The sequence below is a fragment of the Barbus barbus genome, assembly GCF_936440315.1.
Source record: "Barbus barbus genome assembly, chromosome: 42".
NCBI lineage: Eukaryota > Metazoa > Chordata > Actinopteri > Cypriniformes > Cyprinidae > Barbus > Barbus barbus.
Window position 1 is genome coordinate 14467064 of NC_136720.1, and position 22020 is coordinate 14489083.

Below are 22020 nucleotides of genomic sequence, written 5' to 3' on the forward strand. Positions count from 1 at the left end.
ACTGGACCGCTGAGGTTAATCCCTCTTCAGACCTGCTTCCTGCTCACTTTCTCTAATCTAATGGGATTAACTGTCATTTTACATCCAACACTGCAGCAATTACACCCACAGAAAATAAGAGACTTCACAAGACTCCTTTATGCACGAAACTGCTGAATGTTTTTAACAACACTTCAATTATTGTGTAAAAATGTCAATGATCTCTCTGGTTTGTGCTGTTCTCTTTTTACAGAGCGCCCAAATCTTTCACACACTCCCTGATTTTCTTTGTCCAGTGAATGCACAATGAGGATCTCCTTGATTAGGTGTCAAATAGGCCTAACTGGCTGGCAGATAAACACTCTTTGACTGCATTAATTTGGCGCAAATTAAGATTTTGGATTTGAAAGGTCGGCAGCGTGCTGTCAGATAACTTCAGTTGCACTTTATTGTCCTCTAATGCAGTTGGGTGTTTCTCAATCAGAGTTTACAAACTAACAGCTTTCATTCTTTGCCCTTTAGACTGTCTTTCACAGGAGAATTGCAGTTTTTAGGGCCAGATTTACTAATAGTTTGCACCAGCCCAAACCCTCTTTTGGCATTAACATAAAGACGCACAGTGAAGAATTAGCGCTGAAAGGTGTGTACACAGTTATTTTTGCACCTGACCTTATTGAATATTCATTTGTAGGAGTTTCCCTTTCAGACGCAAAATTTATGGGAGATGAGTATTAATATGAATCACGAAACACGGTTTACTAATGTTTGCTCTCGTCAAATGTCTGGTGTTTGCGCTAAAACTTGCGTCTTAAACTATTTTGTTTCTGTGTCATAAGTAGATCACCCGCACCTGATGAGCATCCGCTCTGATTATTTGCGACTACGCTAATTTGTGTTGCGCTTGGTATATTGCGTTGGTCGATATGTAAATGAGAAAATTTTCAGAATTTTCATCAGCTGTTACTGCAGTTTTCGGAGTCATATGATCCTTCAGAAATCATTATAATATATTGATTTATTACCAGTGTTGGAAACAGTTTTGCTGCTTAATATTTTTTGGAACCTGTGACATTTTGTTCAGTATTCTTTGAATAGAAAGCTAAAAAGAGCAGCACTGATAATAAATCAACATGATTTCTGAAGGATTGAGATGTAAATGAGATGTTGCATCGTTGTTATTGAATTTGCGCATTGTCAGAAAATCAGCTGCAGAAATTACCACGCCCGTCGACGCTGTTTTGAAATTGTGCTCTTGCGCTAATTTACCCTGTTCAGTCAATCCAGCCCCTAGTATTTTATTTGAAGGCAAATTGTAGACTGAAAGAACATATTACAACAAAACTATTTACTACAAAAAATGTATATAATATTATAGTATTTATTATTATTATGAAATAACTTTTAATTTTTAAATGTTCAGGTTTAATTTGAGTTTAGATTTAGTAATTATATAGAGTGCTTTTATAATTGTTTTTATTCGTTTTTTTCATAGTTTTTAGCTGAAATATTTGTAAATTTAGTAGTTCAACTTTTACTGTTAAATTTTTTAACTAATATTTACATTTTTTAATTTCAGCTTTATTTCAGTTTATTTCAAAAATATTTTTTAATAGTGTGCCACCACAAATTTATACCACCTACCTCTTTTTTGTGTACCATTTGCATTTGTATGTCGCATTAGCATCTAGCTAATGAATTACCTTTGTAATCACTAGGTCTCAAACATGCAAGTTAACAAATTAGTTTAAACTGAATTGAATTGAATGCAACAGTTTCTGCAAGAGTGGTTTGATGAACAGTTAGAACAGATTCATTTTGCTCAGGTTTTGTGCAGGAGTGGATCTCTATTTTTAGATTCAGACACTGTTACCGAAAAAGAACGGTTACTGGAAAAGTCGAAAGAGAACCATCGCAAAGTCTTTTTCAATGAGCTTTTAGTCAATATTAGCCCAAATAATTCCTAAATGCCTTAAAATCTACCAGAAATACAGAGGTGGGTAGTAACGAGTTACATTTACTTCGTTACATTTACTTGAGTAAATTTTTTGGGTAACTAATACTTTTAGAGTATATTTTAAAATGGGTACTTTTACTCTTACTCAAGTATATTTTTAGAGAAAAAACGGTACTTTTACTTCGTTACTGTGGGCGACTCTCCTCTCGTTACTGTATCTTAATGCAATACAAGTTAAAAATGCTTTGGTTTATTCCAAACGCGCCGTCTACTTTTCTCTGGGCAATGAGTGATGCCCATTGGCGAATGATTCATTCTTTTGAGTCGATTCTGTTTAAAGGCTTTATCAAACCAGTTGGCAAACCAGTGAATCGGTTCATGAATCAGTTTGAATGATTCGTTCAGTTCCCTGCCGCACGCGCTGAGTCTCTGAAGCGGTTCCCTCTCAGATAACAGAGAGTTTAAGAACATCAAGAGCGCTGAAGACGTTGCTTTGGATCTACAGTCAGTTGAAAGCAAATCTGCAAAGGCTTGTTTGCTAGAGCTATATGAAGATCTTTATTAGATGAACACCGCGTGTGCTGTCTACTGTTCCACAGGTATAGGCCACGATACCACTATGACATTACCAGTTTGTTGTACATGTACCGTACATTAAATACAATGTATAATTTATACATTAAATAAGCTGTCAGAGTATGAAATGAACACCCGCGGAACCCGCATTAGCTCTTCGTAGCGGTCTGTTCTAGACACAATTAATATTCAGATTTTTACAATATTTAAGCTTGCAAAAATATAGGCTACATTTGTTTACATTTTGCAGAACAGAAGATCCGTCAATATGCATTTGTTTCGTTATGTTCGGAGCAGTCATGTGAGGCGTTTTCAGAGGTTATAGGATAATACATAATTAATTTACTTTAAAATATAATTTAATTCAGTGATGCAAATCAGAATTTTCATCAGCTGTTACTGCAGTTTTCGGAGTCATATGATCCTTCAGAAATCATTATAATATATCGATTTATTACCAGTGTTGGAAACAGTTTTGCTGCTTAATATTTTTTGGAACCTGTGACATTTTGTTCAGTATTCTTTGAATAGAAAGCTAAAAAGAGCAGCACTGATAATAAATCAACATGATTTCTGAAGGATTATGTGACTCTGAAGACTGGGGTAAAGGCTGATGAAAATTCTGATTTGCATCACTGAAATAAATTACATTTAAATATATATATATATATATATATATATATATATATATATATATATATATATATATATTGAACGTCAGTGTGTGTGTGTGTGTATACACATACACATTACATAAATGTAATCTATATATCTAAATAAAAATAACTATATTCAGTACCTATATGATCCAAAGTAACTAAGTACTTGAGTAGTTTTTTATCCGATACTTTTTTTACTCTTATTCAAGTAACTATTCAGACTATTACTTTTACTTGAGTAAATATTTCTAGAAGTACTTTTACTTTTACTTGAGTACAGTTTTGGGGTACTCTACCCACCTCTGCAGAAATACCATCTAGGCACTTTGCCGTACTATTTTTAGTGCACTATGAATCCCAATCTTACATACAGTACAGTTAGAATGTGAATTAGGCTGCAGCTCTGGTGCTCTTACACTGCAGTCAGCATACTGTACCCGGCGGTAGTTATGTTCGCGAGCAGTCACAGTGATAAAAACACATGGCTGCTTCTCTTTATCACCCCTGCTGCATGTGTAATGCGAAGCTTATGCATATCATCCGAGCGCCGCTAGTGTGATGGAGCCGTTTGCGCTGTCGTCCAGTCTGTACAGTATTTCTCTATGGCACGTTGCATCTCCACTGCAGCCTGCTCTACACATTTGCATTTAAATTAAATTCAATCTCCTCTGCTTTTTACTGTCATGCAGTATGGCAAAGCTTAACCTTACACACTCAGCATCCTCTCTTTGTTCATTTCCTCCTGTTTTATCTCCTTTTGTTTGTCCATTTTCTGCTGCAATGGCATGATTTAAAGACCTACTGATGCACACTGGCTGCAAGAACTGCGTGAGCATTCGTTTGCAAGCCTCAATCTGATTGGCTGGCTTTACTGCTGGCGCTTTACTTAGTCTTTATAAGGGCTGTATCCAAAGTAGTCAAAATACTGGCAAGGTTCATGCAGTCAAAGGTCTGTACAAACTTTTGTAGACTCTACTACATCATTATTTTAATAATTTTTTAATAATTATTTGCATGTTATGGCTGTTATTAAATATTAAATTATTGCATTTTTAAATAAATAAAAAATCAACAAACATACAAATAGTAAAATTAAATGCTACAAGTAAATTTATTCATCACATTATAATATACAGTATGAAAAATGAAAAATGGATATTCATTTTGCTAAAGATTATATTTAACAGTATTTAGTTATTAGTGTTTTTATTAAATGATTAGTGTTGACTTTGAGTGTTAAATGGAAAGGTAATCTAAATATAAAAAGGGGAAATGATCATTCACAATTAAATATATAGCAGACTATCTGTCAACGCAAAAGAAAAGATAAATAAATAAATAAAACTAACATATTCAAGAAAAACCAATATGGTACTGACTGTTTTATTTATTTTTGGTTTTTGTATTTCAGACTAAATACATATGAATGTGTATTTAATGGTGTGGAAAAGACAAAGAGACATTTATTTTGGAAAATTTTATTATACTGTAAATATACATTTATATAACGATAGATAGATAGATAGATAGATAGATAGATAGATAGATAGATAGATAGATAGATAGATAGATAGATAGATTTTTACTGTATATCGGCCAACCCTACTAAGAACTGAGCAGGAATAACCTTGGCCAGAATAACCTACAAAGTGGACCAGACTTAATGTCCATAGTCAAGAACGTAAGTCAGACTAATTCAGACAAGCATAGCTGTGTGTTTGTGTACTTCATTTCTAATGTGAAACCTCCAGGCACGTTGAAATCACATTTTGTGTGGTTTAAACTCCCAAACTGGCAAATTATCTCAAGCAGACTGTCTAATTTCAGCGAGCACACATCCTGCTGTAGTCCTGTAGGGTTTTCCATCCAGTTCCAGTCTCTGTTGCCCTAACCACCTGTAATCTGGCCAGCGTGGGCCTGAGGGAGAGCTGCTGCTGGCTGCTTCAGACTGGCTTGTTTGTGGCATCTCCAGAGGGTTTAAACAGGGTTAATGAGCCTCTGGTGCACACAATCCTAAACCTCCTTACACAAATCGATTTTAGACATGAGGTGCTTTAAAGAGAAACACAGGGGATCATTAACCCAAAGAAGTAAAATGTGTGGCTCCTGTAAGTAGTACTGGCCATGAAGATGGAAGCATTTTAGCCAGTATGAACATCTGTTTAGCCTGCAAACATTTGTTTTTCTTCTCTTGGATTAGGTACTTTTTGTTTCTGGTATTATATTAGATTGGCAAGGTATGGTTTTGGTACTGGGGGAAGTGAAGGTGTTCCCAGTTGGTAACTCTGTGAAACTAACAGAATCTAAATATATATACTGTTCTTTCACACACCTTCACACAGGAAAGAGTGAATTTCAGTATGCTGGACTGCTTTTTTTTAATAACAGTGTCTCCAATCAGTAAAATTTTCCAATTGTCTTACTTAGGTCTGGAAAAGGTAAGTAACAACATTTTTAATTAAATTCAAATGTAGAAAAATTAGAATTTATTATAATAATAATAATAGCACCCTGCTCTAAAATATTTAATTGGCTAAATAAATTGCTTGCAAAAATTCATCCAGTAGTCATAAATTGGGAAGGTCATGGAAGAGTCCTCTGCTCCTTTACCTGCATGTCATAATCTCAGCATTGGATTGTCAGTTCCGGACACTATGTTGTAATTGAAAACCATGATTTGTGCTGAAAGGAAATAGCCTCCCGCTGATTTGATTTTTCAGGATAAAATAGTGGCGATCATTATAAATGAAGCTAGAGAAGATTGTTGCTATAGGGACAGGAATGATGCGGCCAATGAGAAGCTACCATGTGTGTTGTGACTAAAGCAGCTTTTTAACATACATTTGATGCCTCTGTGCAACCTGGTTTACATTAATGGCTCAAATGAGTGACAGAACAGTGTTTATGTATGCTCATTAATTGGGTGGAGTTCAAGGTTGCAATATTTATACAGTTTGTGTGTGTGTGTGTGAGAGAGAGAGAGAGAGAGAGAGAGAGAGAGAAAGAAAGAAATGGGGCAGAATGAAAAAGGAGGAGTCTTATAGACGTTATTGATCTTTTTGTGTTTGTGGTCTCTTTCCGTGTTTGTGTTCTTTAAGTTTCATCAGATTGACCGGGTTTCTTTAGTGGCCATCTTTTACTGTTATTACACCCCCGATGCACCTCAGACAGTAAAACAAAAGCTTCTGAGGACAAAAAACAGAATTTGCATAGAACAGACACACAAAACATAAAACGGCAGCATGATTTATTTGCACATGATGTCTGTGTGGGTTTGGCACCCGATTCACTGAAAGAAGGCATATTTGCAGTCAGCAAATTAAAATTATTAAATTGAAATATGGCAGAGTACATGGTTAAAGTCAGCAAAATTCATTGCAAACCAAATGAGAGTTAGCATTTTCCAATATAATGATCCCTATTTTAATGTTACATTTTTATTAAAATTTATTAAAACATGTTTTGTCGTCGTCGTCTTACTATTATTGTTATTAAGCACAGGAGCAAATAAAATGTATTCATTGTATATCTTCTTTAATTATATATCTTCTTTCTCATCTTTAATTATTATTATTATTATTATTAGCATTGTTATTGTTATTATTATTATTTCTACTACTACTACTATTATTATTATGTGCTGGAACAAATTACATTTTATTAAAGCTTTTTATTTTATTTTATTTATTTTGATATTTGTGCGCTGTAATACTCTGCACAAAAGTGACAAAACTGTTTATTGAATTTGCCCCAAATTGCAGAGGACTAAACACGCAGGAATAAATACACAACACTCACTTTTCTTGTCTCTTTCTTTCTTTCAGGTTCTTAAAATTAATTTGATCGGCCACAGGAAAAGAATACTCGCTTCACTTGGAGATCGACTGCACGAAGACCCTCCACAGAAACCACCACGGGCCATCTCCCTAAGGGTGAGTACAAATCCTCCTCTTTCTCCAACAAAATCTCCCCTCACACTGTCTGTTATGTTTTTACTCGCCTAGCAACAATAAATGTAATGTTCATCCCAAATGTCACCCATAATATATACTGTGCATGTATGTGCTCAGACTGAGAAATGCTTTTAAGAAAACAGAAAATGTCACTTTCTGTGCGATTCGGTCTTATCTGATGGCAGTCTTATGCCCTGAGCCGCTCCAGGGATTTAACTTGATCTTCCAGGCTGGATCAGACAGCTGCTCTCAAACTGCAAGGCCTCCTTAGCCTCTTTTCCAAGAGTCCAATCGATACAAAAGCCAGTCCAGAGCATCAGAAATCAGAGTTGCTTTGGGCCACAACTTATATTCCTTTTTAACCAAAGGACGAGGACTGTCTGATGTAGAAACAGTGGGTCATAAGACTAATTCAAACACAAAGCAAAAACAGGCACACAGCTAGACCTCCAAATAAGAAAATCCCTCGAGAAAGCGATCTGTTAGCATTCCCATTCATCTCAAAAGCAGTTGCTCTACTAACCACTCAAAAACTTTTCTGCAGGAGCCCACCGGGAACCACACTCCACCTCAGCTGTCCCCATCTCTGAGTCAGGCCTACCCCAACGCCGGCTCCCTGGACGTCCAGCACCTCATCATGCAGGCCGACGCCAGACGCAGACGCAACGACAACTACTTCGAAGACGTGCCGCGCTCCAAACTAGAGAGACAGATGGCACAAGTCAGTATGGTGAGTTAGTGCACTTGCGTCAAGTGCACTACTCTCCCCTGTCCTCCTGCTTTGGTGTGATCAATTGTGCTTCGCGCACCTTTATGTCCGGATAGCATCTCAATAAATCAGCGTTGTGGCGTGTTAAAGTGTGTGCGTGTTGGCGATTGTGAATGTGTTGTGGCTGTGATCTCTCATTGTGAGCTTATCAGTGACGTGTGCGCCTGTGTGTTTTGCAGTGATTGTGAATAGAATTATTGCATAGAATTACAGAGTTATTGCACCAAACGTAATGACAAAACGTGACAAAAACCCTCACGTCCTCTTCCTCTTTTGCACTGTATCAGTTTTTCCTGCCCTGTGGCTCCATATATCATCACAGAGGGAGAGACAAAGAGAGAAAGAGGGACAAAAAGGCTTTAGACCGAATACAAAAAGCTCAGTTGAACTGCTTATCAACTACACTGAAAAAAAGTTGAAGAAACCATTTTCACTCAGAAATTGCTAGTAAATATCACAAAAAGAAACCGCAAGTAACAATTAATTAAATATCAAATTTTGAAGTTGAAAAATTGAAAAACCTTGTAAAATGTTCTGTAAAAAATATAAAAAAAATCAGGTAACTATGAAAAAAAGGTAGAAAACTATGGGTACATTTACACAACGATATATTGAATGTGCATTTCTCCAAGTTATTTTATTGGCTTTTGTTGGTTATTTTTTTAATTCAGTATAATTAACATTATTGACTTAAATTGAAAAATTATTTCATATTATTTAATAAATAATTATTAAAACGCCTATTCGGTTTGCATAGGCGTCCAGAAGTGCATCCAGAAATTTAGATTGCAGAATTTTCATATTGGTGCATATGCAAAGTTTTTCCATAGTTACACAATACAGACATCAGCTTTGTCCAAATGATCCCCTTTTACACGGATTCGCGAAAATTACTGAAAATGCTGTATTATGCATGCCAGGCCAGTAGATGTGGACTATGCAAAGTAACACTATGCACCTATAGATTGAATACGTAAAATGTATGCATGTGATGCCACCATTTTCACAAATTCACGTTTTTTGTAGTTGTACACATACTGGCCACTAGGTACATCTTGCTAGTACCGGGTTGGACCCCTTTTTGCCTTCAGAACTGCCTTAATTCTTCGTGGCATAGATTCAACAAGGTGTTGGAAACATTCCTCAGAGATTTTGGTCCATATTGAGATGATGGCATCACGCAGTTGCTGCAGATTTGTCGGCTGCACATCCATGATGCGAATCTCCCGTTCGACCACATCCCAAAGGTGCTCTATTGGATTGAGATCTGGTGACACTGGAGGCCAATGGAGTAACGTGAACTCATTGTCATGTTCAAGAAACCAGTCTGAGATGATTTGAGCTTTGTGACATGGTGCATTATCCTGCTGGAAGTAGCCATCAGAAGATGGCTACACTGTAGTCATAAAGGGATGGACATGGTCAGAAACAATACTCAGGTAGGCTGTGGCGTTTAAACGATGCTCAATTGGTACTAAGGGGCCCAAAGTGTGCCAAGAAAATATCCCCCACACCATTACACCACCACCACCAGCCTGAACCGTTGAGACAAGGCAGGATGGATCCATGCTTTCATGTTCTTTACACCAAATTCTGACCCTACCATCTGAATGTCGCCTTAGAAATCGAGACTCATCAGACCAGGCAACGTTTTTCCAATCTTCTATTGTCCAATTTTGGTGAGCCTGTGCGAATTGTAGTCTCCGTTTCCTGTTCTTAGCTGACAGGAGCGGCACCCGGTGTGGTCTTCTGCTGCTGTAGCCCATCTGCTTCAGGGTTCGACGTGTTGTGCGTTCAAAGATGATATTCTGCATACCTTGGTTGTAACGAGTGGTTATTTGAGTTACTGTTGCCTTTCTATCATCTCTAACCAGTCTGCCCATTCTCCTCTGACCTCTGACACCAACAAGGCATTTTCGTCCACACAACTGCCATTTGATTGGCTGATTAGCAATTCGTGTTACTAAGCAATTGAACAGGTGTACCTAATAAAGTGGCCGGTGAGTGTAGACGATAACTGTATTGTTTCCAAAAACTTGCATTTTCTGAAGTTCGCCTTTTCAGGCCCCTAAAACGCCACTGTCACGAAAATGAGCGGCCATAAAGCATTAAAAGTTTTCCGTTTTAGTTCAGGTGATGTGTAAACGTACCCTATGATTATTATAGATGTACTTGATTTAGTGAAAGTATTAAACCGTAAATAATACCATCAGTTTTTTTATTGTAATTTAAACTGAACCTTGATTTAATTACTTTGTTTTTCCTCTACCCTTCTTTTCAGCAAGGCGAATGGTGCGAGCCAATCACGTTGCGGCCTCCGAACGAGGCGACGTCATCTACGCCGGTGCAGTACTGGCAGCACCATCCAGAGAAGCTTATATTCCAGTCATGTGACTATGAAGCATATGTAAGTGTGGGTGTTAGAAGTGATGAATGATGAATGTTTCTTAGATTTAAAAAAAAACTAAAGGAACCAAAAACAAAAAAACACTTTAAATGCGAGCGTACACAGAATATAGATGTGGATTTGGCCTTGGCGAGCTCCTGTAGGCCATCAGATAGCGAAAGAGAAAAGCGATCATAAAGGCGATCTGCGAGTCCTTTAGTTATTCAGTGGTGAATAATGGTGTTTTAACCTTCAATCAATACAGCTTTTTTTCAGCTCTCTCTGGGCCCGAGCATCTCTAGTATTAGCTTACATAAACCCACTGTTTCCTAGCAACAGCCGTGTAAATTTGATTGGCTTATTCTCCTGTGCCAAAAACACTGATGGAGTTTATGAACAGAATCCATGCGTGTAAGTGTGACTGACCCACAGAGGGCAAAGGTCAAGAGTTTTTTCCCAGCATTGAGCTGTGAAGGAACGGACAGATCTGTGGATCAATGCTTATTCTGCTAGAAGTAAAATATGTTGCAAAATCAATTGATATTACACTTAAACAATGATGTTCCTGATTCTCATGGGGCTCTAAGTTAGTAATGAGACACTTCCCTGACACCACAATTATTATTCTTTTATTTAAAACTGCTATTCATTTATTAAATGATAAAATACATGAAATCTAAAAATATAATAAAAAAATACAAATGAAATGAAACCTTACAATAAAATAAAATGGAATAAAATAATTAAAAATATAAAAATAAAATGGAATAAAAATTATTAAAATGATAAATCTAAATATAAAAAAAGTAAATGTAATAAATAATGAAGAATTTCATTGCAGAGAAATTGCGTACTTACATTAAACTATAAATACAAAAGTAATTGAGGATCTCACATACCTGTAGGTAAGATAAATGGTCTAGAGTGGATTTACATGGCCTGCCTGGGTTTTACACTCAGTGCTTTTCAAAATACTGTCACGTGTCCTGATGGTAGATGCCAGATTGCTTTCATGTGAAACACAGCCCGCTGGCTCTCAAGGTTGTCCTTGTCCGATACCCAGCAGTGCAGCGTAACACTTCACCAGATCATAGCACTAACCAAGCTCTTTCCAACCAATCTCTCCCTACACACTTCATTGTACACGACTGCATTTCCATTCAGTTATTGATTTAGCAGACAGTTGTACTCACAATGATGGACAATCTGTGCACATCTACCATTGGGAAAGAAACACCTTAAAATCGGGATTTTGTTGCTCTTTTAAAATAAAAGAGACATACCATTAATTGATGTAAATCTCCAGTCCCCCACTCGTGTTTAAAAGCAAGGGAAGGTGGTAAACAAAAAATTACCAAATCAAGTCAATATTATTTGTATAGCGCTTTTAACAATGCAAATTGTCAAAGCAGCTTTACATCAGCTTGATATAAAGCTGGGTGGCTTTATAGCAGCTTTACAGTATATAGACGGGGAAATAGTTTGTCGAAATGGTGTCATTCTCCTCTGGCCAGACAAAATCAGCAGTTTAAATCTAGGCTAAAGCAGAATCAGATTGTGCAAAGGACTCATCTGGTTCCTGTGGTCTTGTCCCGATGGCCGTCTTGGTGACAGGGTCTTCACTGGGGATCAGTCTCTGGGGCTCATCTAGGTGTCCTGGCTTTAGAGGTCATCTCTAGGTGCAGATCCACCATCTGATCTGGATACAGTCTGGATCTTGGTGGCTACGGTGACTTTGGAATAAGAAAGAAACAGACTAATATTAGCGTAGATGCCATTCTTCTTACGATGTAACAAGTACATCGGGTGTTTTGGGAAGTGTTCCCGGTTCCGGTTGACCTAATTAATGCAGCCTAACAATTCTTTAACGGATTTGAATTATAGAAATGCGATAGTGTATTATGTGTAAGCCAGGTTAAAGAGAAGGGTCTTTAATCTAGATTTAAACTGACAGAGTGTGTCTGCTTCCCGAACAGTGTTAGGTAGATTGTTCCAGAGTTTGGGCGCTAAATAGGAAAACGATCTCCCGCCCGCAGTTGATTTTGATATTCTAGGTATTATCAAATGGAGTTTTGAGATCGCAGCAGACGTGAAGGACTATAATGCGATAAGAGCTCACTCAAATACTGAGGTGCCAAACCATTTAGGGCTTTATAGGTAATTAGGAAGATCCTAAAATGTATACGATGTTTAATAGGGAGCCAGTGCAGTGTTGACAGAACCGGGCTAATGTGGTCATACTTCCTGGTTCTAGTAAGAACTCTAGCTGCTGCATTTTGAACCAGCTGGAGTTTGTTTATTAAACGTGCAGAGCAACCACCCAATAAAGCATTACAATAATCTAGCCTCGAGGTCATGTATGCATGAATTAATGTTTCTGCGTTTGACATTGAGAGCATAGGTCTTAATTTAGATATATTTTTAAGATGGAAAAATGCAGTTTTACAAATGCTAGAAACATGTTTTTTGAAGGAAAGATTGCTATCAAAAAGTACGCCTAGGTTCCTAACTGATGACGAAGAATTTGCAGAGCAGCCTTCAAGTATTAGACAGTGATCTAGGTTATTACATGCAAAAGTTTTTGGTCCAATAATTAACACCTCTGTTTTTTCAGAATTTAGCAGTAAGAAATTGCTAGTCATCCAGTTTTTGATATCAACTATACATTCCGTTAGTTTTGCAAATAAGTAAGTTTCATCAGGTCACAAAGAAATATAGAGCTGGGTATCAACAGCATAACAGTGAAAGCTAACACCATGTTTACCTGTAAAGCGTGAAAAGTAAGGGGCCAAGTAGTAACCAGTAGCCAGTACAAACAGTACAGTACATGGTTATCTGTATTATATCTGTTTTTTATTTGTTGAACATCAATTAAATTGTTACTCTTACTTTGGTTTGGATGTTTTCTGTATTTTCTAGTTCGGGGAACAGACAGTCTCTATAGTGTGATATCTAGGTGAAAGAGTCTCTATGTGCTTAGACTTCTGTGACATGAGGCGGCTAGCAGACGGTCGGTTTAGCCAGTCTGTCTGCTTCCTGACCTGGGTCCCAGTTAGTCAAGTACGAACTCTAAGACTATGTGCCATATTTCTAGAGAGAAGAGCGGCACCACCCCAGGAGGGATGAACACCATCTCTTTTCAACAGGTCAGGTCTGCCCCAAAAATTCTTCCAATTATCAATGAAACCTATGTTATTTTGCGGGCACCACTTAGACATCCAGTCATTGAGTGACGACAGTCTGCTATGTATCGCATCGCCACGGTAAGCAGGGAGCGGACCAGAGCATATTACAGTGTCTGACATCGTACCTGCAAGTTCACACACCTCTTTAACATTATATTTAGTGATCTCCGACTGGCGAAGTCGAACATCATTAGCGTCGACGTGAATAACAATCTTACTGAATTTACGTTTAACTAGCACTTTTAAATTTGCCAAGATGTCAGGCGCTCTGGCTCCCGGTAAACATTGGACTATGGTGGCTGGTGTCTCTATTTTCACGTTCCGTACAATAGAATCGCCAATAACTAGAGCACTTTCATCAGGTTTCTCAGTGGGTGCGTCACTGAGTGATGTTTTGATTGGAACGGAAGAGCGGTGTTTTGACCCGCGACTAGGCTGCCTCACAGTCACCCAGTTGCCCTGCTGCACGGGCTCTACCGGGACCGAACAATGTACAGGACTCCCTGAGCTAGTCGCATCCAAAGCAGTATCTACAGCCCTCACATTCTTACTATCCTAAACTAAAGTTTGGATGCATGTCTCTAATTCTGAAATCTTCTCTGTCAGCCTAACTATTTCCCTGCATTTATCACATGTGAATCCCAAGTCGCTGACAGAGAGATAAACTGTACATGTGGCAAACAGTGCAAACAACAATGGCAGGAGAAGAAGCCATTACTCACCGTGATTGAAGAATCATTCGCTTACCACTATTGTTTGATGAACTCATGAAAAACGGTGCGAGAAAAAAGAAAACACTAATAGGCGTGAATGGTTTTAAAAAGCGAACGATCAAATTAGTTTGATAGATAATACCAGAAATATGGTGGGAATTAAGTTATATATTGTCACTTTAAACAACAGAGAGTGAAAGTAAGATAGAGATTCAACATAAAAGCGAAGCTACAAGGAGCTACAATCGCAAACCTCTCAGCAGCACGACAGACAGGGACAGACAGAAGCAATCGATCAATCAGTTGAATGCCAGTTACATTTACCATTGTTTCTAGTTTTACGTGCAAATAGGTTAGCCAATTATAAAAGAGCTCATTTACATGGACAAGCATGTGTAAAACTAAATAGTTAATTTTGATTTTAATTATAAACTAGCTTTAGTGAAAGCTCATAATTTATAAATAAAAAAGTAATGTCTGTTTTTTTAATACTTTTAAATATATAATCATATTATTTGAAATCATAACAAATTAATATAGTATTAAAATTTCCCATTTATAAATTAATATAAAGAGAGCTTTTAGTTTTTTATTTACTTTATTATTATTTATAATAAAGTATAATAATAATAATAATCAAATAATAGTAAAGTTGTGCAATAGTATGTCACTTTTTGATGTATATTATAAACTAGCTTTTGTGAAAACCCATAATTTATAAATAAAAATGTTGTTTTTAAAAATACATAATAAATATAATAACAATTATAATATAAATGTAAATGGTAATAATAAATGTATTAAAATATGAATCATAAATGTAAATCATTTTAATAATAAAATATGAATCATAAATGTAAATCATTTTTTAATAATAAAATAATTTCAAATAATAATAGTTACACAATAGTATTCTACTTTATCTATATCTCCTTTTTTTTTAATAAAAATGAATGTGTTTCTCAGTTTCTGATTGTGTTTTTTCTGCAGTATCTGGGCTCTATATTGGTGAAGGAGTTGCGCGGTACAGAGTCCACGCATGATGCCTGCGCAAAAATGAGGGTAAGAGTTGTGTTGCCATGGCAACCACTAAACGATCTGTCTAGTCATGCTCCTGCTGCCCTTAGGTCACTATGACACACAGTCATTGAGAAAATAGGAAATTTCTCTGTTCTTAAAGGACTACGTGAGAACACGGTGTACTAGTGATTAACACGCACGCAAGGCGATGTGAAGGGAAATAATATTAAGGCCAATTATGACTCTTATCATAATCGCATAAATAACCTACTTCCCATAGCATATGAATGCAGTGACCTCGCTTTACCTCAGAATACATCTTCTCTTACCTCAACGCCCCCCGGCCGTCCCATTCTCGTGAGATTATTCAACACAGCAGGACAGTTCGGCCGCTCTGTTTTTGTATGCATGTAAAACACCATCTGTTTTCCATCTCTCTCCTTTCTGATGAGACAGAGAGAGTTTGAGACCTGCCGCCCCTTGCTTCTCCAAAAACACATTAATACATTCAGAGGGTGTAAATATAGTTCCTCTGTCTCTCGCTCTTTGTTTTAAGCAGAATATTTTGACAGGTACAGAACAGTAGAGACCCGCCGATGCACAGGAAACCGCTGACAGAGAGAGAGAGCGAGGGGGGAAATGAGGTCCAGATGAATATATATTCCACTCTGACAACTGATATGACAGCTTAGGAAGATATGAAAATGAATTCTGATTCTCTGCAGTTCATCATCATCCTCGGCCGAATGTGATTTATGCCCCTGCAGCCTGAGGTGGTCTTTCAACCTGGTTTGCTAGTTTTGCACTTGACAGATTGACAGTCCCATTGGCCGGCCAGCTAAACAGCAGACTGGGAGACCAGCTAAAACCACCTTGTATAAGCATCTTTATTTGTGGTATATGACAACAGTAACTTTCAAACCCAATAAGGCCACGCTTTAAACAGCGCACAATGTTATTTTGGCCCTTTTTGTTTGTCTCATGAGATGGCACACTATCTGGGTTATTGCAGGGTACTGAATGACATTACGTGTAAATAATTTAGTGTGTGTGTTTGAGTTTGTATTAAGCAGATCTCAGTCAGTGTGTGATGGGGCCTCATGAATGTTAATGCCGGAGTGAGATTGTCTGCTGATCTCTCCTCTTCTCGTTCTCTCTGTAAGAAGTCTACAGAACAGATGAAGAAGATTCCCACCATAGTACTGTCGGTCTCCTATAAGGGTGTCAAGTTTATTGATGCCACAAACAAGGTACTCATCAGTTTTAAGTCTTAATTTATACTTAGATTGTAATAGTGACTTTCATTTTCCTTAAGATTGAAATTAGGGCTGTCAGTCAATAAACAAACGCAGCTGAATTAATAAATTGCACGTCATTAAAGGACATTAGATAATTCTGAGGAAGCATTGAATAGATATTACAAGAAGTGCTATTATAAGTCAATTTATTGTTTTATTTCCATTTTATTCAATTGGATATATTTTTTTATATATATATATATATATATATATATATATATATATATATATATATATATATATTGACATATATAAATCATAAATTGACAGTCTATGTTAGAAATGTAGAAAAGAAAAATATTATTGATGACTAAAAGCTGATTTTCTTTCCCTCGTATTTTAGAACATTATAGCAGAGCATGAGATCAGGAATATCTCGTGTGCCGCGCAGGACCCTGAAGATCTGTCCACGTTTGCGTACATCACCAAGGACCTGAAATCCAGCCATCATTACTGCCATGTGTTTACAGCTTTTGATGTGGTTAGTAACACATCATAAAGAAATGCACTTATGAACTTCCTGATGAAGCATAAATGAAAATGAGACATAAAAGCACAGTTGCAAGTGTTACAAAAACATGTCAGAGGAATATTACATTTTATAAATAAAACTAAAATTATTATTAAAATATTAATGAAGATATATTTGAGCACTACTCTAAGATCAGTGTTAGTTTAGTCAATAATATCAAATTAATGTGCCAAAATAGGCAAAACTATGAAAGTCACCTTTTTTTATTTATTTGTAATCATGATTAGTTAAATGTATAGTAATTTTATATATATATAAGCATATCTGGTGTTTGCAATATTTTCTGTGATGAGATTATAAAAATTGTTTGTGAAATCACTTGCTAGGTCTGACATGTCACATTTTATAGCATCTATGCCGTCATTTTAAGTACAAACTACACATTTTCTTATCTTAAATAGTTGTGGTGACATTGTATTTTTTTTTAATTGTCGGTTAAGTAAGCTTGATGTCTTCTGTGTTACCGTCTGTCAGAGTAACACCACAGAGCTGTCTCTGCGTCAGCTAGTCACAACACATGAATAATTTATAATATGCTTAAAGCATGTTTTTAATCATTTAAAAATCACTCAGCTCTGAAATTATGGAAGAAAACCAGTAAAATGCTGCCAAATGTAGTAGCACTAAATTGAACTCTTGAAGGCATTTCCGTCAGTTGAGAAAATGTAGATCCCCCACAAGTGTGAATTTTGAAAAAGCGTCTCTGATCACCTCTGTGTTTTCATATAGAATCTGGCCTATGAGATTATCCTGACGTTGGGCCAGGCGTTTGAGGTGGCGTATCAGTTGGCCCTCCAGGCCAGAAAGAGTGGCCACGGGTCGTCCACTCTGCCAGAGAGCTTCGACAGCAAACCCTCCAAACCTGTCCCTAAACCTCGCGTCAACATACGCAAGTCTGTGAGTGACTCTGCCCTTTCAGCACTAACACACACACAAACACACAAACACTGACTTGAGCCTCTAGCCTCAGCCTGTCTGACCTCATCCATCTGTACATATGTACACCTGCACACCTTCAACACAATCTGTGTGTGCTCAAGCTGAGTGATGCATCATGGGAAACAAAGTCTCTGATTTGAGCTGCTAGAATGTGTGATCAGAATTTAATTTTGATTTAGTGTATTGATGTCAATCCGCTGTGTGTCAAAAGTTAAACTGTTATTAACAAAATCATTAAAATATGCTGATTTCTTATTATCATCAATGTTGAAAACACTTATTATTTTTATGGAAACCATGATACATTTCATGTGATATTTGAAATATTTTGTAAACTTTTGAACAGTAATATATTTGTGTAATTTGTTTTTAATTAAAACATTAATATCAGCTTATTATATTTTCTTTTGTAAAATTGCTATGATAGTTTTCAGAGTTATTATAATTAACTAAAGCTAAAACTATAAAACAATCAAATGAATTTCAATCTTACTTTATTTCAGCCAGTTGCCAAAGCAACCTTTCTCATTTTCATTTAGTTTAACATTATTAATGTTCATTTAGTTTCACTAGAATAATTAAATTGAAATAAAAAGTAATAAAAACTATATACCCATATAAACAAATTACTAAAACATTAACTAAAATGAAAACAGAAAATATAAAATGAACACTAATTCTAAATATTAATAATAGTACCTCAATGATACAATATAAAACACTGTTATATTCTCAATATTACATTTTTAACAACACCATGACTGATAAATACTTTAAATTGTTGTGTTGCACATTATAGTTCACATCTTACAATCTTATAATGTTTGTTAATTTATTAATTGCTGTCATAACATTTATATTCTTTTAGGCCTGTTTTTTTTATTATTGTTTTAGAGGGAGCTTTTCTTGTCAATGTTGTTATTTGATTAATATTTCCTCTTAACTGAAGGCCTAAAAAATGTGGTATCCAATCTGGCCCTCAACCTAAAATGAGTTTGATAATTATAAACAGCACAGGCGTACTTGAACTTAACGACATTCGTGCAATCATCCTTTTAGAGGCGTGTGCACCAATATATTTGAAATCAATATTGAGAAATGTGTGTTCGGCAGTATTTGCTTCCCCTCAGCGAAAGTTTGTTTGCACGCACACCAGCACGTCGCAGCCTGTCCTGAGGGATGGAGAGGTGAGTGTTTGATCTGTAAACAGCACACTTCATCTCCTCTCCCTTCAGTGCGTTTAAGGATAAAAGAGATTGATGAGGGCCGTCAGCAAGTCGCTTCCTCCGGGGTAGCCTTCCTCTCCATCTGCCTTCGTCCCAGTGCCCCTAGAGCGGGCACGGTGCCTCCCCTCCCCCCTGCCACCAACAGGGATATTACCACTCTCTGGAACAGGCTCAGAATCATAAAAATAAAACACACCCTGCCTGTTGGAGTTGGATTACGTGCAGGAGAGAAACAACAGATGCCTGGTTGAAAATAAACAGTTGCATTATTGCAGAAATGACCCTCCTTTTATGAGACGCTTCACTAGTCTGTTTTAAAGGCCACATAAAATGTGTGTCTATGTAATTAAAGTATATCTCTGTACAAACACTGGGCCAATATGGCACTTTAAATGGTGTAGCCGCGGAACCATGCATGCAGTGAGAGGTGTGGCTGAAATGGGCTTTGTAGGTTCAAATCCGACTTGCAACATTTTCCAATCCTGTTCTCAGTCCCTTTTGCACCATGTAGTCCTATTCAAATAAGTGTTTTACTCCACAAACTCAACTTTTTTGGGTAAAGCAATAATTAGTGGTACTCTTGGCATCTCATCTGAAATAAAAAGAGGATCTTCATATCAATTCCTTTTAGTAATTATTTAATATATTAACATACACTCACTGGCCACTTTATTAGGTACACCTTGCTAGTACAGGGTTGGACCCCCTTTTGCCTTCAGAACAGCCTTAATTCTTCGTGGCATAGATTCAACAAGGTGTTGGAAACATTCCTCAGAGATTTTGGTCCATATTGACATGATGGCATCACGCAGTTGCTGCAGATTTGTCGGCTGCACATCCATGATGCGAATCATGAGTCTATCAGCATGGCACATCTTGACTTAGCAATATTTGCCCACTCTTCTTCTTCTTCTTGGAGAAAAAATGCTCCAAGTCTGTCAGACTGCGAGGGCATCTCCTGTGCACAGCCCTCAGATCACCCCACAGATTTTCAATTGGATTCAGGTCTGGTCTCTGGCTGGGCCATTCCAAAACTTCAATCTTCTTCTGGTGAAGCCATTCTTTTGTTGATTTGGATTTGTGCTTTGGGTTGTTGCCGTGCTGAAAGATGAAGTTCCTCTTCATCTTCAGCTTTCTAGGAGAAGCCTGAAGGTTTTGTGCCAATATTGACTGGTATTTGGAACTGTTCATAATTCCCTCCACCTTGACTAAGGCCCCAGTTCCAGCTGGAGAAAAACAGCCCCAAAGCGTGATGCTGCTGCCACCATGCTTCACTGTGGGTATGGTGTTCCTTTGGTCATGTGCAGTCTTGTTTTTTTCACCAAACATACCTTTTAGAATAGACCATATAGTTCAACCTTGGTTTCATCAGACAATAACACATTTTCCCACATGCTTTTTGGGAGACTTATAATGTGTTTTTGCAAAATCTAGCCGGGCTTGGAAGTTTTTCTTGCCACCCTACCCCATAGCCCAGACATATGAAGAATATGGGAGATTGTTGTCACGTACTACACAGCCAGTAAATTCCTGCAGCTCCTTTAATGTTGCTGTAGACCTCTTGGCAGCCTCCCCGACCAGTTTTCTTCTTATCTTATCATCAATTTTGTAGGGACATCCAGTGCTTGGTAATATCACTGTATTTTCTCCACTTGATGATGATGGCTGTCTTCACTCTGTTCCATGGTATATCTAATGCCTTAGAAATTATTTTGTACACTTCTCCTGACTGATACCTTTTAACAATGAGATCCGTCTGATGCTTTGGAAGCTCTCTGCGGACCATGGCTTTTGCCGTAAGATGCGACTAAGAAAATGTCAGGAAAAGCCTACTAGAACAGCTCAACTTTATTTGGGTTTAATCAGAGGCACTTTAAATGATGGCAGGTGCGTACTGACTCCTATTTAACATGAGTGTGAATGTGATTGCTTAATTCTGAACACAGCCACATCCTTAGTTAAAAGAGGGTGTGCACACTTATGCAACCACATTATTTTAGTTTTACTCCCCCTTTCCTAAAAGATTTCAGTTTGTTTTTTAATTGAGTTATACAGGTTATAGTTTACATCAAAGGTGGAAAAAGTTCTGAAATGATTTATCTTGGTCTAATTTTTTTTTACATCACAGAAACCTGGCATTTTAACAGGGGTGTGTAGACTTTTTAAATCCACTGTATATAATTACAATGCGTAGAAAATTTGATCACATCACAGTCAAGCACATGACCTTCCATAACGCCCACATCGGGATTATATGCACCCTGAGCTAACAGCTACAACGATCCCAATCCTGTTTAAATCAGTACAGGAAATCACAGGCGTCCTGTATTTATAATTATAACTCGAAAGTCTTTCAGAAAACTAATCTCGTCTGAATACTGCTTATGTGACAGTTTATGTAAGAATGGATTTATGAATGATTTACACATATTTGTTCTGCTTGTTTTTTGTGAATACGGTTCATTGTTGGTCTGAGTGTGTGTGTGTGTGTGTGTGCTGTTACCCTGAACACTAACAGCATCCTCTGTGACTGTGTGTAGTGTACTCGAATATTGATTTTCCCCATGTGTTGGAGAAATTGTTCATTATGTTGAGGTACCTCCTCTCCATATGGACACGATACGCTGTGTTGCTCCATTAGAACGGATTCCTTCCCTCTCTTTTTTCCATCCTGTTCTGTTCATTTCCGTGTGTCCACTCCTACGTTTGAATGCATATGGGTGACTCTTCAATTAAGGGCATTTTTACTATTTGAAATAAAATATATACATTAAAATAAAATAATAAATATGCTGTATATAAAAACATGTATGTTTTTATGTTTTTTTTTT

The 22020-nt window shown here is 37.1% G+C and overlaps 1 protein-coding gene across 8 annotated transcripts in view; it reads left to right on the forward strand.

Annotated features, from left to right (window-relative positions):
* LOC306861409 (ankyrin repeat and sterile alpha motif domain-containing protein 1B-like) overlaps positions 1 to 22020 on the forward strand; it is a gene marked incomplete at its 5' end in the record, with an annotated part of 177726 nt that overhangs the window by 149900 nt on the left and 5806 nt on the right. For 5 of the 8 annotated variants that reach the window (XM_079403636.1, XM_079403639.1, XM_079403641.1 and 2 more), the window contains 7 exons: positions 6993 to 7100; positions 7666 to 7851; positions 10172 to 10297; positions 15165 to 15236; positions 16358 to 16444; positions 16836 to 16973; positions 17754 to 17921. In XM_079403636.1, coding sequence (XP_079259762.1) covers positions 6993 to 7100; positions 7666 to 7851; positions 10172 to 10297; positions 15165 to 15236; positions 16358 to 16444; positions 16836 to 16973; positions 17754 to 17921 — 885 coding nt within the window. The remainder of the gene's footprint in view (positions 1 to 6992; positions 7101 to 7665; positions 7852 to 10171; positions 10298 to 15164; positions 15237 to 16357; positions 16445 to 16835; positions 16974 to 17753; positions 17922 to 22020) is intronic. The other 3 variants (XM_079403638.1, XM_079403643.1, XM_079403637.1) reach the window with 2 other exon arrangements.